A 16,204-nucleotide genomic window follows, 5' to 3' on the forward strand; every position below is an offset into this window, starting at 1 on the left:
TTTTGCAGCGTTGTGGGTTAAAAAAAAAAAAAATCAAGAGTACGGAAGGTGACAACCTTTTTCACAGGCACAGCAATCGTAGACACACGAGCGCAGCTGTTTACCCGACATGTTAGGTGTATTTGCACAAAGTATTGGTGTTGCCGATACCAGCCTAAATTTTACTCCGTATCAAATCTGAAAAGAAATCAGTGGTATTGCACGTCACTAATAATAATCCCCCAGGAGGATTTCAGGGACTTTATCAAGCTCAGGAAAACAGGAGAATTTTCTCATATTCACATTTTCCAGTAGATGATAAACATTAATATTTAAAATGTTTTTTGGGCGAGTAATATTGTATAAACATGGCTGTTGAGGTGAGAATAAAACTTTTGTCAGTGCACTACAAGAATGTGGAGGGCCCCCGAATGACTAAATATGCCCCTGTGTGTGTGTGTGTGTGGTGCATTATTTGTTCATAGAACCCACACAAAACGATGAACAAATCGTTTCCGTCTCCTTCCTAATTCCTCCTAATAAGCACAGTGCGCCGTTGGCTGATGAGTTCAGGCTCATTGCGTATTTCTGAGGAATCTGTGCATTTAAAAAATTAAACACGGCTGAAAATAAAGTTGCAAGTGCCAGAACTTGGATTAAAAATGGTGCGAGACACTGTTGAATTCAAGAAAGAGTGACGGTAATGTCTGTTAGACCAGTACTGTATTGCAATGTACAGGTAGGGACGTTTAAAACACGTTTGAAGGGGAAGGGCTGACGGGAGACACATAACAGATAGTGAGCCGGGCCAGTGTGTGCAATGCTGGTTGCAGCTGCCGCTGAAGTTGACAAGAAAGTCCAAATGAGCCAATCTACACACAGCTGTAATCATTCCACTGTTTAAAGTCAACTTTGGAACGGACTAGCTTTAGGAAACATCTCTCCCTCCTGCCACCGTCACGTCACATCACCGTCACGAGCAAGTCTTCAATAAAGGTAAAAGTGATGTTCAAGGTTCATTTATTCATTTCAGTCATTTATATGTATTTCACTAATCTATAATTATTCTCTGTAAAATGTGTTTTGTGTTCTTATTTTTGGGCGTCTGGAACTGTGGATCGATGCTACGATGCTCTCCGGTTTTCGTCGCACCGTGCCGTGTTTAAAATCATTTCTGAGTCGGGCTCCAAAGACATTTTAGCCTCCGAAGCACCCAGGTGTGTTGTAACCGAGTTATAGTTTCCTGGCGGGCTTGTATTTTGAAGACCGGACTTTGCCGGACACACAAAGTGTTGCCGAATGGACCTAGTGATGTGCGATACCACTGATTTTGTTACCGATGCGAAACTGACTGGAATTTAGGTTGGTATCGATGATGCCGATCTCATAGCGATACTTTGTGCAAAACTTACGACTTTATTCTCGAAATCTCGTACTCGTCCTCGTACTGCGTCGTAGTCTTTTCTTGTTTTGTTGACTGGTGATTTTATTTTTTGTCATATGAAATATACAATCAAAATCAAAATTGTTTTTTGAGATATCGTTATTACTCTTTGACACCGAAGGCTAAGGAGGCTTTGAATTTCCACTTTTGTTTTCTGTATTTCAAAATGAAACTCAAATGAACCAACCGTGTTTGTTTTTTTTAATTCCCGTTCATGAAAAGATAATTCAATGACCAAAAGTTACACGGACCCTCCACAGTATCTCGTATTTTGCTTCAACTCGCCTGTCATTTCCTGTCAAGAAGAAATGCTGAGCAGTGATACAGGTTGTGTAGAACAAACTCAACGTTTACTAAAATGCAGCGGAGGTTTACATTTCATTGTGTACACACACAGCTGACACATCTTTCTATGTCCACAAATAACAGGATCCGTGTGGTGATTTGTCTCTAAATTTGCCAAGAGCGATTCTTTGGCTGTAATTATTCAGCCACTACAGGAAAAAATATGTATGTTCTAAAACACGATTAAAACATACTATCAGAGGCAGAGCAAAAGGACAGATCTAGTAGTGTAGTAGTAAACATGGCGTATACGGTAATAGCAGTGATATAGTTAGCAACTAAAAGAAGGGTTATTGAAAATATGTTACGTATGCACAGGACCTACCTTGGTTGTCAGGATCAAAAATCTTAAACCAACATTTACAGTTGCACTTTAACCCCCCCATATTTAACATAGTAACTTTTAATGGAAAGAAAAAGGGTTAGGGTTAGGTTTGAATCATTTTGAGTGCAACTGTACTGTAAGAGCCACTTCCACAGCAATGTAAACATTCAGCAAAATCTATCAAGCATCACAATCATTACTTGCCCTCCTAAGACGTTAATGGATAATAAAAAAAATAAAATAAAATAAAAAAAGACAAATAAATACAAGAAAATGTACACAAGTTTCCTCATTCGTAATTAGCCCCAAAAGCGTAGGCCGTGCTGTCGACTGCCTGGGATTCACATACCTGGATGCTTGTTAAAAGAAAACTGCACGTAAAAAAAAAAAAATGTTGCCCATCATCCACAATCCTTATGTGAAACATGACCACACGTTTCTTTCTCTTTTCTGTGCGTTCTTAAGAAAACAGCAAGCATGGGGGAGCTAATATTGCACATAAAGGGACACACCTATTTCGACTACAAAGCCCTCTTAAAAAACCCAGCAAGGTTTTATGGTTTTGTATGCACGCTGTGACCATGCAGTAACAGGCACGTTCATAACAACATGTCATACTTTCAGTATTTTGCCCTATTTTGATCATGTTAAACAATACCGGAACATCTTTCCTGGCCGCATTGACCGCTACTTCCGCTACTTCCAATATTGCGGTTCGATTATCGCTCCCTCGCTATATCGCGTTTTTTCAGAAATTAATTCATGAATAAATGATGGCTGTTGGTGGTCGACTATGGGGTGAGAGAGTCAGGACCGGCATGACTTGGCGGTGTAAATGTGGAGCTTGCCAAGCCATGCTGACAGAAATAGTGTTTTGTCTGCACTGAGTGTCATGCAGTGTTACCACGGATGGAAAGGCTTCGCGGATATCGCGAGGACGACATCGCACCAAGAGATTGTATCGCAACGAACAAAGAATTGTGAGTGCCAACAAATGCTGCAGTCGTACAAACTTTTTCCACCTACCGAAAATCAACTGGAAAAGACGCCCTAGGCAAGCTGGACCAGACGGACGACCGTCCATGGAGTAAGTCACCATGATATCGATTGTGATACATGGAGCACAGAGCACATGATATCACAACACAGTCCAAAACAAAACATGGAATGTGGGCTCATACTTTACGCATCATTTGGTTCCTAGTTCCTATTCCTAGTTTTTTTATATGCTTGTTCTTGTTTCCTAGTCATTACAGATTGGTGTCCTATTGCGTTTTTTTAGAGTGGGCCCGTTACGCCAGAAAAATAGTTCTCTGCGGTCGCTACTCCAATAACAATGTTGTTGTAGCTTGGTTTATATACAAGCGTATAGGTCAGTTATGTAAATAGAACATTGCTGCTGGTTTTTGGAGGGTTCTTAGGACGTTATAGTCAAAATAGATGCGTCTCGTTATGTGCATTGTTAGCTCCCACTGTTTTTCTCACTTTAGAAACGCACAGAAAAAGGAAAGACGTGTGCGCTCATGTGTCACAAAAGGATTGTGGAAAAAAATAAGCGCAGTTAGCGTTCATCCAACGGAGTGGTATCAGAGTCCACAAGTACAATTAGAAAGTCAACATGAATGTGAGAGATGATTGTGTAGCAAACGCGTAGCAGTACGCTTTAAGGCCTCGAGGAAGAAAAATAGCAGTCAGTTATCTTTTTATCCTCCAAAATGGCCTCAAAGAGAATAACAAAGGTGGGCGATGAACCTAAGGGCTTTTTTTAAGCGTAGTGGCTAAATGCTGAGGTAAGATCCTTAACAGTTTGACAAAAAATGTTCAGTAATTCATCACAACAATGCATATTCCTGTAAACATCTTTCCCTATCCATGTAATGCGAAGGTGGCACCCAGTGACCTCCTACTTCATGATGAGACGTATTTGTCGTGATTACAACATTGCAGTCAGGAAAATACCATCATACAGTTGACCGTATTGTATGTGGGTCAGGACAGCAGGAATTAGGCGATGGCGTACTCGGATCTATCAAACATGGAGCAGGGGCTCAGAAGCTCATTGGAGGTCCGTGCTTTAGGAAAAGCAGGTGGCGTTGTCAGAGGTCAAATGTTGTTGGGGCTCACGTTCTTCATGTTGTTAAGTTCCAGCTCCAGCTGGCGTATTCGCACGTCCTTGGTGGTCAACTCCTCCTTCAGCCGTCGCAGCTCGTCTTGCTGCCGGAAGAACATCCGCAGGAGCTGCATGAAAAATAAATCCAAATTAATTTTTTAGAATTTATTTTTTTTACCTTTTGCACTTACTCCTTACATTTCCTGATGCAATACATCAATTTTGCCCAGGAATGGACGTAGCTTGGCTAACCTTTCTAATGGGATGTCAGCCTGTGCACACATTGCTATAACATCTTCAACAAACTGTAACGCAAGTGCTTGTGATAATAAAAAGATGTAGTCACCAATGCAATTCCAATTGCGTTATTAATGTAAGTTATTTTTTAGGACAACCTTATTTTGTTGACACAATTGGACAGGATGTGGCAAACAGCGCTCTGATTGTGAAGGCCAGAAGTGTGTTGTGTGTGTTGAGGATGTGTGTTGATGGTAGGGATGTAAATCAGTTGGGATTTTTTACATTTTAAAAACAGAAAGATTCGATACAATTTCATACAGTGTAGATACAATACAATTCGCTCCGATTCCATTCCATTCTAGTTTTGCATGTCGCTGGGGCAGCAGTCTCACTAGGGAAGTCCAGACTTCCCGGCCCCCGAAGGTATTCCCAGGCCAGCTGTGAGACATAATCCCTCCAGCATGTCCTATAGGTCTGCCCGGTGCCTTCTCCCGGCCGGGCATTCCCAGAACACCTCACCAGGGAGGTGTCGAGAAAGCATCCGGATGAGATGCCCGAGCCACCTCAGCTGGCTCCTCTCGGTGTGAAGGAGCAGCAGCTCTTCTCTGAGCCCCTCCCGGATGACCGAGCTCCTCCCCCTATCTCTTAGGGTGAGTCCAGCCACCCTACGGAGGAAAATAATTTCAGCCGCTAGTATCCCCTATCTCATTCTTTCGGTCATGACCCACAGCTCATGATCATCAGTGAGGGTAGGAAAGAACGGTAAACTGAGAGCTTTGCCTTCCAGCTCAGCTCTCTCTTCACCACGACGCACCGGTACAGCGACTGCATTACTGCAGACGCTGCGCGGATACGCCTGTCAACCTCACGCTCCCACCTTCCCTCACTCGTGAACAAGACCCTGAGATACTTGAACTCCTCCACCTGGGGCAGGACCTCACTCTCAACCCGGATGGTGCAGTCCACCCTGTTCTGACTAAAGACCATGGCCTCGGTTTTGGAAGTGCTGAGACTCATCCCAGAAGCGGAGGGAGCCACCTGCTGTGGCACAGCAAGGTGCACTAAATTCGGGCACATGTTCCGAAAAAAAAAGACACCTTCGTGGCGTCACACCAGCTGCTCGAAACAGCTGCCCAAATACAGTGCACCTTGCTGGGCCATGCCAGGTGGATCCTACCGCTCTATACTCTGGTTCTCCTGATAGTAGTGATGTGGTAGTAGTAATGTCATGATATTTGATTAGGACAAATCAACAGGTACAGTTGGTCAAATCCTAATTTGTTCCAGTCCTTCTTACCTCCAAGTGTGCACAAACTACATCCATCCATCCATTTTCTATACCGCTTCTCCTCATTAGGATAGCGGGGCATGCTGGAGTCTATCCCAGCTGACTTCGGGCGACAGGCGGGGTACACCCTGGACTGGTCGCCAGCCAATGGCAGGGCACATATAGACACCATTCACACTCACATTCATACCTATGGACAATTTAGAGTCGCCAATTAACCTAACATGCATGTTTTTGGAATGTAGGAGGAAACCGGAGTACCCGGAGAAAACCCACGCACGCACGGGGAGAACATGCAAACTCAACACAGAAATGCCAGGGGGGAGAATCGAACCCAAGTCTTCCCGATCTCCAGACTGTGACTGTGTTGGCCTGCACCGTGCGGCCTGCACACACTACAGTTAAATCTAAATGTAAAAAATAGATATAAATAAGTTATCTGTGTCGGCTTGAAGAAAAATATTGTGCATCTAACCCATATTACAGTGAGTGGTTGTACTATACCGTGTAGTGACATAAGCTAATATGAAGTTAGCACTGGATATACAAATGGTTATGTTCAAGTACCTCATTCTCTGTCCTGGGTGGTACGTTCTCCAGCAAGTCGATGCCATTCACCACCACACCTTTCTTCTCCTTTACTGGGGCCTTGAACACTAGCTTGTTTGGTCTGTGGTAGCCATCCTTTAGGGACATTAAAACTGGGTCTGTGTGCGCACAGAAGCCAAAGAGAGATGACAAGGTTACAGTGATCTTCCATGAAACATATGCTAATTGTACACACCACACTGTGGCGTACGGTGCCTAAAATAACAGAAATGTGTGACTTGTTGGGACGCTGTTGTCTGTCACTTACATGCTGGTTAGGGCAAATTACTGTTTTTATCCTCTGATTTCAGCCTCTCAAATGTGACTATTTTGGATTGTCCTTAGTCATCCGTGAAAGCAGAGCTATTATGTTTGTGCTTTAGACAAAACAAGATATTCACACACATCAGCTTTGACTTTCGAAAACAGTGATGATATCAAGTCACTCGATTAATCGAAAGAACAAAATTCAGATGACTGGAATAAGAAAATAAGGGGTATTTGCAGCCCTAGTCACCAGGAAAAGTGATTATCATTGCATTCTTGATTTGACAAACCTGAGCTTGTGACTTGCAATTCTTTGTCAAAACACCAGGGGCCTGAGATGACAGGGAAAAGGGATGGTTTGGAAGGGGACTGAGGGAAGCCATCTAGACAATGTTGAGAAACCATCTGTGAACAGAGGGGGAGGTCTGCGGCACCACCTTTCTCACACGTACAGTGCGGCCCTTTCATCCTTTCCTAAAAGACTCAATCATTTAGTCTCGGACAAATAAACAAGGCACGGCCACCTTGGTTTCAGATGGGTCGATGACCATCTTTATACCTGAATGGGATGCCAACGAAGGTGATACCACCCAAACCACCATCGTTGCCGGGCAGAGAACCCACTCCATTGTATCCTAATGATCGTCATTTGACACCACAAGAGCCTAACCATTCCCGTCTGAACCTGCTTCCTCCTTTAGAGGATAAATCGATTGGATCTGGCACCAAGTTCTCAGACTAGAGCTGTTCTATCTAGTCTGACTGGTGTGTGTCCCACCTAGTCTTCTAGTCTTTGAGCATGAACTGATGAAGTCTGCTCGGATGAGAGGCGAAATGTCTTCTAAGACAACCTGACAACCAAACACAGCTCTCTCTGACTAGCTGCTTAGTTTCCTGTGTAGTGGTAGTGAACAATGGCGACTGAATGGACATCCAGATCATGGATATACTGTAGATATCAGGAGCAGATATTTTTAAAGTGGCATTTAAAGTATTCTTTACCTCTGTCAATACCACTGAGCCACTCGCTGGCAGAAAGCGCAGGTTCAGTTCCTGATGTCATGGGGTAGATGTCCTCCTGGTACCTGTCTGACTGTAAAACAAGAAACATCACATCTCATTTCAGTTAGGGATACACGGATGAAAATACCTGTTGACAGAAAGAAATGCCACAGCTATGCCATAAAAGAGTAAGAAGCTGCTTTCTCACGGACCCTTCTTGGCACGATCATTGAAATAGGCTCGATCATGCCCTTCAGGGTCACCAGCTTGTAGAAGCGGAACACCTCGCAAGCCCCCACGTCCAGCCCGTGCTTTGGCATCACACCTGGAGAGGACAGGCGATGACGTGAGAGCTGCTGTACAGAAAAATACATCCACTCGTAGCAATAGGATAGCATTGGACAAACTTCAGTTTAACTCCAGTGAACATGGCGGCACCAATCCCCTTTGTCCTACAAGCAGAACCTGGTTCTATTGTGACTTGCTAACCTTACCTTGTCAGTACGGACTAAAAACAAAGCGGGGAGTGGCTTTCTTTGAGTCCATGTCAGTAGTGATGAGGTATGGCTGACTTACCTAATCCTTTCTGAGGGGCTGGGGACCGGAACTCCATTAAGTACTGGATGAATGGCTTCTCTGTGGTAACCTCAAAGTAACGGATGTTGCCGTCTCCCTAGTAAAAGTATCACCACACGGTAAAATGCCTTTGCGTTCGCTGAAGAATTCTTCATATTTCACGTAGGGATGCACAATATTTTTTTTTTCAAGCCGATACCGATAACTTCCTGCTTCTCAAGATGCCGCTAACTGATAACATTTTATATCTATTATTTTTTACATTTGGATTTAATTGTAGTTTGTGCACACCTGGAGGTAAGAAGGACTCAAACAAACTGTACCTGTAGATGTGTCTTTACCAAATATCATGACATCACTACTATTATCAGAAGTAGGGGTGCACGATAATTATTAGACGATAATTATATGACGGAATTATGCTGTCATACCGATAAATGCTGTAACATCAAAAATAGCTCCGATAACCGATAATAAAAAAAGTCTCCAATGAGGCCAGATTACCTGCACTGTACAGGTGAACAAATAAAGCACTCTTTTTTTTCTCCTGCCTGTAACGTTACTGCCTGTCGTAACTTCCCGTGAGCTCATTGTAAACATTCACTTTCCCAGGAAGACTTTTGGCATGCTAGTTGTCCCCAATGCTCTGCGATGAGGGTGAAAAAAAGTGAGTGAGTGAGCACACAAAAAACCTTATCAGCCACCTGAAACACCAGTGCTGCAGTGTTTGAAAAGTGCACAAAACTTTTCCAGATACCTCCATGGCGCCACACCGGCTTCTCCGTGTGCCCGAATACAGTGTACCTTGCTGGGCCACGCCAGGTGACTCCTCCCGCTCTAAATTCCGGTTCTCCTGATGTCTGTAGCGTCCGAATACAGTGCACCTTGCTGGGCCACAGCAGGTGGCTCCCTCCCCTCTATACCCTGGTTCTCCTGATAGTAGTGATGTGGTAGTAGTAATGTCATGATATTTGATTAGGACAAATCAACAGGTACAGTTGGTCAAATCCTAATTTGTTCCAGTCCTTCTTATCTCCAGGTGTGCAACTAGAGTTAAATCAAAATTTTAAAAAAGTTATCGGTGATCAGTACCATATTTGTACACATAGATGATCGGAATCGACAGCATCCCTAACACAAATGCCTCTTCTCCATTTGTTTGCAGCGATATATTCCTTTTCTTTGTTGAATCCATTGGAATGTTGTCTTTCTTATTTGACGTTGCTACGCACAGTACATATGTTTGTTATTCAAGTGAAAGTTAGCAGTGCTGACCTTGCCTGCCAGGTACAACATGTGTGTGTCAGCATCATAGAAGGGAAACAACAGCCCTGAGAGACCGTCTATGTCCTCCTCCACCACTGGCATGGACAGATCCTCCTGGGTTGAGCAAACACAAAACACATTGATGCAACACAAACACACACACTTTGGAATTATAGACACACTCATAAGGAGGTGTTAAGAGACCTGATCCCAAAGAGCAATCTGACGTGTGTTCCAACGAGAGACGCCTGTGGTGAGTAGTCGCTTCAGGTTACCCAGGAAAACCACTCGGTTCACACGGTGGTTCTTGTAGCTGGCTTGCTGGTGGAGCAGCACAAAGACACAGTTTAAATACAAAAGATTCATGGACAGTATGTTTAGACTAGCATCTATCGTTCTCTCTCATAAATACAAGGGAATCTTTTCCTGACAGTGATCAACCATACAGTAGCTCTTGTTGACTAGCTATTTTTACTTTGTTGGAGTAATGAACAATGGCGACTGAACTGGCTAACGTTAACGTTTGAAATATGTCCATCCACCCATCCATCCATCCATCCATCCATCCATCCATCCATCCATCCATCCATCCATCCACCCATCCATCCATCCATCCATCTTCTACCACTTATCCGCAGCAGCATAAGCAGCCCAGACTTCCCTCCCCCCGGCTACTTCGTCTAGCTTATCCCAGCGGATCCTGAGGCTTTCCCAGGCCAATTGAGAGACATGACAACATGTCCTGGGTCTTCCTCGAGGCCTCCTACCCTGCCCTGAACACCTCCCCAGGGAAGCGAGTGGACGGCATCCTGAAAAGATGCCAAAGCCACTTCACTTGGCTCCTCTCAATGCGTAGGAGCAGAAGTTCTACTCCAAGCTTTTCCTGAATGACTATCTCTAGGGAGAGCCCAGCCACCCTTTGGAGAAAACTAATTTCAGTCACTTGTACCTGCGATCTTGTCCTTTCGGTCACTACCCAAAGCTCATGACCATAGGTGAAGGTAGGACTGACCAGTAAATTGAGAGCTTTACCTTTCGGCTCAGCTCTCTCTTCACGACAACAGACAGATGCAGAGTCTGCATCACTCCAGACGCTGTACCGACCTCGCGTTCCATTCTTCCCTCACTCGTGAAGAAAACTCTGAGGTAATTAAACTCCTGTACTTGGGGCAGCATCACATCCTCGACCCAGAGAGGACACTTTTCCGGGCGAGAACCATGGACTCGAACTTGGAGGTGCTAATTCTCATCAGCCACTTCGCACTTGCCTGCAAACTATCCAGTGAGAGTTGAAGATCTTGGCCCAATGAAGCCAGCAGGACCGCACCATCTGTAAAATGCAGAGACCTAATCCTGCAGCCACCAAACCGGATCCCCTTAAAGCCCTGGCTGTGATTTGGTTATTTGATATTTGGTGGATCCTCCTGTCCACAACCCCTGGATAGACCTTACCAGGAAGGCTGAAGGGTGTGATCCCACAGTAGTTGGAAAATACCCTCCGGTCCCCCTTCTTCAAAAGGGGAACCACCGCCTCGGTCTCCCAATCTCCCAGAGGCGCCGCCCCTGATGTCCATGCAGTGCTGCAGAGTCATGTCACGCCCACAGCATCCAGGGCCTTAAGGAGTTCCAGGTGGATTTCATCCCCCCCCAGTGCCCTGCCACCGAGGAGTTTCTGAACCACCTCAGCCCCAGAGATAGGAGAGCCCACCAAGAAGTCCCCAGGCACTGCTTCCCATGTGGAAGACGCGTTGATGGGATTGAGGAGGTTTTCGAAGTATTCCTTCCACTGATGGAAATACAGTAGTAATTCATTCGATTTTCCAGATAACTGGAAAACAACAGCGGCGCTAGCAACACCAGTTACTCCCAACACTGACTATTAAACTTCGGAAAGGATGATGACAGATATGTGATCCTGGTTCAAAGCTAAAGTCAGAGAAGTAGTTCAGGTCACAGCTCTAAGCCGTAATGCCTAAACAACACGATTAAAAAAAAACAACCTACAATCACATAAGCGTTTTCCTGCTGACTGTGTAAACTAAAGCTCATTTGAATTTAACCACAATCATCCTGCTGCCATCTAACCTGAAGGACTCTCCCAGAGCGCGGCTCAATGACTCGCAGCTTCTTGTCTTTACAGCTGGTAGCCAACAGACTGCCGTCTGTGTTGAAGGACATGCTGAGGATGACGTCCGTGTGGCAGTCGATCATCTTTACGGGCTCGCCGATCTCCAAGTTCCAAATCAGGATCTTAAAAAGATGGATTTTGTGAGTGGAGCTGTTAGCTTGTTGTTGTTGTGTGTGAATGAATGGCATCTGGCAAAAGACCAAAAGATGCGTACTCGATGACTGTCTCAGACAGGGGTGTCCAAAGTGCGGCCCTGGGGCGTTTTGTTGGTTTTTAATTGGCCCTAAACAAATAAAATAAATGTCTTTTAGATACTACACTTACCTTTGTCACTTATAACATCAAATATGACTTTATTTGAGAGTCTTGGTCTGTGATATAATGGATATAATATTGAGAGTAAAATATGGTTTATTTTTGAGCAGTTACTTTTGTAATTTACTTGTTTTTCTTTTTTTACCTTGTAATTAACCTGAGGGCTGAGGTGAAGTCACCGCCCCCAAACTCGTTTTGGTTTGATCCGTGGCACGGACGTTTGATGACATCTGAGCAGCATGGGGACGCGAGTGTCCCTCCTGTAGAGGGCGCCCATCTGCCACACATTAGTGATGTGCGACACCACTCATTTCGTTTCCAAAAATCCAGGCCGGTATCCGCAATAATGATCCAAAACCGATACTTTGTGCAAATTCACCTAACGTGTCTGGTAAATTAGAAGTGTAGTGTATTTCATATCATAGCATGAAGACTACAAGATGTTGGAATTTGATAAATTATTCATTTAAATAAATTATTTCAATAAATGAATCATTTCATAATGAATTTAAATAGCGGGGTGATTTACAATGTAGCCAAGCTAAAGAACAAAACAGATGACAGCGCTGATAGATAAAATAATACAAAAATGTATTGGATTTTTTCTTCTTCCTCCATCACGGCTCCCCGTACCCTTTAAGGTTTCTGTATGCGGCCCTTGGTGGATAAGGTTTGGACACCCCTGGTGAAGCTCATGTAAGTTTAGAAGCATGCTGAAGTGCAAAAACATAGAACCCCCCCCCCCCCCCCCATTATTCTTGAGTGACTTGCATACTAAATTACAGTCAATCATGTTGTAGGAAAACCACTTTTTTTTTAAATTTTGCCCATCATCCACAGTCCATATGTGAAACATGAGCACATATATATTTCTCTTCTCTGTGCCTTCTAAAGAGAGAAAAACAGTTAGCATGAGGGAGCTAACATTGCACGTAATGGGACACACCTATTTCGACTATAGGGCCCTCTAAAAACCTCCAACAAGGTTTTATGGTTTTATCTCCATGCTGTGACCATGCAGTTCAGGTACAGCTACATTCATGATAACATGTAATTTGCCCTATTTTGATCATTTTAAATATTACCTCAACTTCTTTCCTGGGTGCCCTGATTTCACAGATCCGACTGATAGGAACTAACACTACTTTCGTCAACAACAGCAGCGTGTCAAGTCAAAATACTGTAAGTATTGCATGTCATCATGAATGTACCTGTTACTGCATGCTCACAGCATGGATAGAAAACTATAAAACCTTGTTTTTACAAGGCTTGGGCTTTCGCAACGCACAGAAAAGAGAAAGACGTGTGGTCATGTTTCACGTAAGGATTGTGGATGATGGGCAAAATTTGAAAAAGTACATTTTTCTTTGAAAGCGACATGTCCACTGCTGTTTAGGGTCACAGGTGAGTTTGGGCATGAACACTAACTACTATTTACACTCGCATTCACACCTGTGGACAATTTAGAGTCTCCAATGAACCTTCCATGCACTGTGGGAGATCCACTGATGTGGTACCTTGTAGTCGTAGCCAGCGCTGAAGAGGATGCCACTGCTGGTGGGGTGCCACTCAATCAAACCCACACGTCTGCTGTGGCCGTATAGCTCCAGCACCGCATCGGTCATGTTGCGCTTCAGGCCTCCATCTGGGATCTCCCATACTCGCACCTGACAAATGATGACATATACAGCATCATATGAACATGCACACATATGAACACACACACATAGCGAGCAGTGCAGTCTTTGCTTTAGGATTAGACTGGATTACAGCGATGATGGCCCGCAGATTATCCATCAATTATAGATGGCGCAGTGGGAGAGTACCATGCATTTCCTGTCATCTTTGGAATAATGTGTGTATAAATACGAGGTCTTATGTGGACATTTTCTTGCAAAATGTGGGGAAAAAACGGGGTCACTTGCCGAAGTATCCTCAGAACAGGAAGCTATGATGTTTTCGAAGAAAGGATTCCACTTGATGTCCAGCACGTTGCCTTGGTGGCCGCATACTTTTGGGTAGTGAGAGTCCAGACGGCCTGCCTGCAACAGAGAGACAGATGCACATTTAAGTTTGGCATGCGTTATCTCCAAAATGTTTGACATCTGATTGAATAAAGGATTAGGACACCAGAAAGGCTTGTTGTTGCAATAACAGCTTGCGTCCACTGCGGGGCACTGTCACATCACAACAAATGATATCAAACTGTGACGTCATAGACGTTTGGTGTCACTCTCGTCCAATGACCTCCTTTTTTTTTTAATACCCAAGAGATTTGTGTTACGTCACATTCTGTGAAATCGGGCTTGCGTGTTCTGTGTTAATGTGCGCGTTGATTCATTTGTCGTCCTCAGTGAACTGTGAAGATGAACACTACACATTCCATGTCGATCTCGTACCCCCCTTTCTGGCACACAAACGGATTGGAAGCAGCTGACAACTTTACAGGACAATTATCTGCACCCTTACAAGAAATTACATTGCGGAAAGTTGAAAAAAAACCCGGTAAGATTTAAAGGAAAACTGCACTTTTTAAAAATATTGCCCATTATCTGCAATTCTTTCTGTAAAGATGAGGTAAGAAAAGAGGCAGGTAATTAATGCACATAATGGGACACACCTATTCCGCCTACCAAGCCCCCACTATTAAAACACCTCCAAAAACCTCCAACAAGGTTTTATGGTTTTATATCCATGCTGTGAGCATGTAGTAACAGGCACATTCATGATATCATGTAATACTTGCAGTATTTTGGACTATTTGGGTCATTTTAAGACATTAGCGTAACTTCCTTTCTGGGTGCATTGATTTCACATAGCAACATAGAAAGGAACGCTACACCTAGCGCTAACTTTTACAAACTCAAAAACAAACACACAGCAGGAGTGGTGACGCTCCAATATGTAGCGTTAGCTTTTGCTAGTGGCCTGTGGCATTGTGAGCTGTGTGGTGAAGCTAGTCACTAGCCGGCTAGTAGCGAGGTGTCACTATGCCAGTAAAGTAGTTCTTGGGCGTAACAATGTTAATAACAATAATAATAATAACAATGTTGTTGTAGCTTGGTTAATATGCAGCTCACATCATGTAAATGGAGCGGTGTTGGTGCTTTTTGGAGGTGTTTCAGAATGCTACTCACACCCGTAGCATTGATATCTTGCTGGACTTGGGTTCCGTTTCCCCTCCCTCCCCTGTCCCCCGCCTGCCTGCTCACACTGAGCATTCGTGCCATGGTTGGTGTGCTTGTCCCATCACTTCTATTCGGCTGTATTACTGCAATTTCTCTGACTATGACTGGACTATTTCCTGTCTTACTTGGAGTTGTTCTGGTTATTTATGTTGCCCAAGGTTGCCGCTGTTATTCATTTCTTGCAAGAGGGGCGATTGCATTCATGAAATAATACATTGTACTCTGCTGTATTACTGCAATTTCTTTGACTTAGTTGACTATTTCCTGTCTTATTTTGAGTCGTTCTGATTATTTATGTTGCCCAAGGTTGCCGCTGTGCAGGTGTTGTGTTGGGAATTCTCTTTTTGTGTGCACATCTTCCACTGAGATACATGATCTGAGCATCACAGAGAGAGGGACTGGGTGTCTGTGTGTGACGTGTTTGTGAGTCTATGTGTCACGTTTTGGGCCCGTCTGTGTGCCAGGTGGTGCCAGCAGGAGCTCCTCCTCCTGCTAGTGGCTTTGTCTGGAGGCACTTGCGTGGCCGTCACAGTGGCTGTCAGCTGTGATGAAGGACGTAACCTTGCCCTCCATCAGAGGCTTGCTGTCAGAGGAGGCAGGTCAGGCAGAGCCTCATGATGAAAAATACTAAAAATAAAATACTTATTTACAAGACAAGACGCTACACAAGATTGGGTCCACGAGAATGAGATGAGACGAGATTTTAACATTTCCGGTACCGGGCCGTGGGTCATTTGGTACCAGGCCGCACACAAAGAAAAAATAACTTCCATTATTTCTTTTTTGATGTTTTATTTTGAAAAGTCGTCGGATTCTCTCTGTTAATTCTGTCTCACTTGACGCATGTCCATTGTGTGTGTGCTAACTTTATTTCGCCGCACAAATAGACTACTTCTGTATTTTTAGCATTTTTCTTTCACCTCATATTTGGTGTCAAATGCTGATACTATGTGGGAATGCATAAAGGTACGTTTTGATGACTTATTGAGTGCTAATGTGCACATTTGTCTGAAGTTAATTCATGCTAGCGCACTGCCTTTTTATTTTAGGGCACTGACACCACACCCGTCAAGCAGCGATGGAACTTGAACTGGTGGATGGTGGGTCGGCATTCATTTTGTGCTTTTAATTTGATGTTATTCA

At 44.0% G+C, this 16,204-nt stretch overlaps 1 protein-coding gene across 2 annotated transcripts in view; it reads right to left on the reverse strand.

The window, feature by feature from the left end:
- Positions 1 to 1,413: 1,413 nt before the first annotated feature.
- The window catches only part of coro2ba (coronin, actin binding protein, 2Ba), a 43,301-nt gene continuing 28,510 nt past the window's right edge, over positions 1,414 to 16,204 (reverse strand). For both annotated transcript variants that reach the window (XM_054769876.1, XM_054769875.1), the window contains 10 exons: positions 13,799 to 13,915; positions 13,391 to 13,540; positions 11,516 to 11,680; positions 9,635 to 9,751; positions 9,440 to 9,544; positions 8,165 to 8,261; positions 7,801 to 7,913; positions 7,589 to 7,679; positions 6,299 to 6,438; positions 1,414 to 4,331 (listed from right to left, as the gene is read on the reverse strand). In XM_054769876.1, coding sequence (XP_054625851.1) covers positions 4,197 to 4,331; positions 6,299 to 6,438; positions 7,589 to 7,679; positions 7,801 to 7,913; positions 8,165 to 8,261; positions 9,440 to 9,544; positions 9,635 to 9,751; positions 11,516 to 11,680; positions 13,391 to 13,540; positions 13,799 to 13,915 — 1,230 coding nt within the window. In that variant the 3' untranslated portion in view covers positions 1,414 to 4,196. The remainder of the gene's footprint in view (positions 4,332 to 6,298; positions 6,439 to 7,588; positions 7,680 to 7,800; positions 7,914 to 8,164; positions 8,262 to 9,439; positions 9,545 to 9,634; positions 9,752 to 11,515; positions 11,681 to 13,390; positions 13,541 to 13,798; positions 13,916 to 16,204) is intronic.

Source organism: Dunckerocampus dactyliophorus, chromosome 3 (assembly GCF_027744805.1).
Source record: "Dunckerocampus dactyliophorus isolate RoL2022-P2 chromosome 3, RoL_Ddac_1.1, whole genome shotgun sequence".
Taxonomy (NCBI): domain Eukaryota; kingdom Metazoa; phylum Chordata; class Actinopteri; order Syngnathiformes; family Syngnathidae; genus Dunckerocampus; species Dunckerocampus dactyliophorus.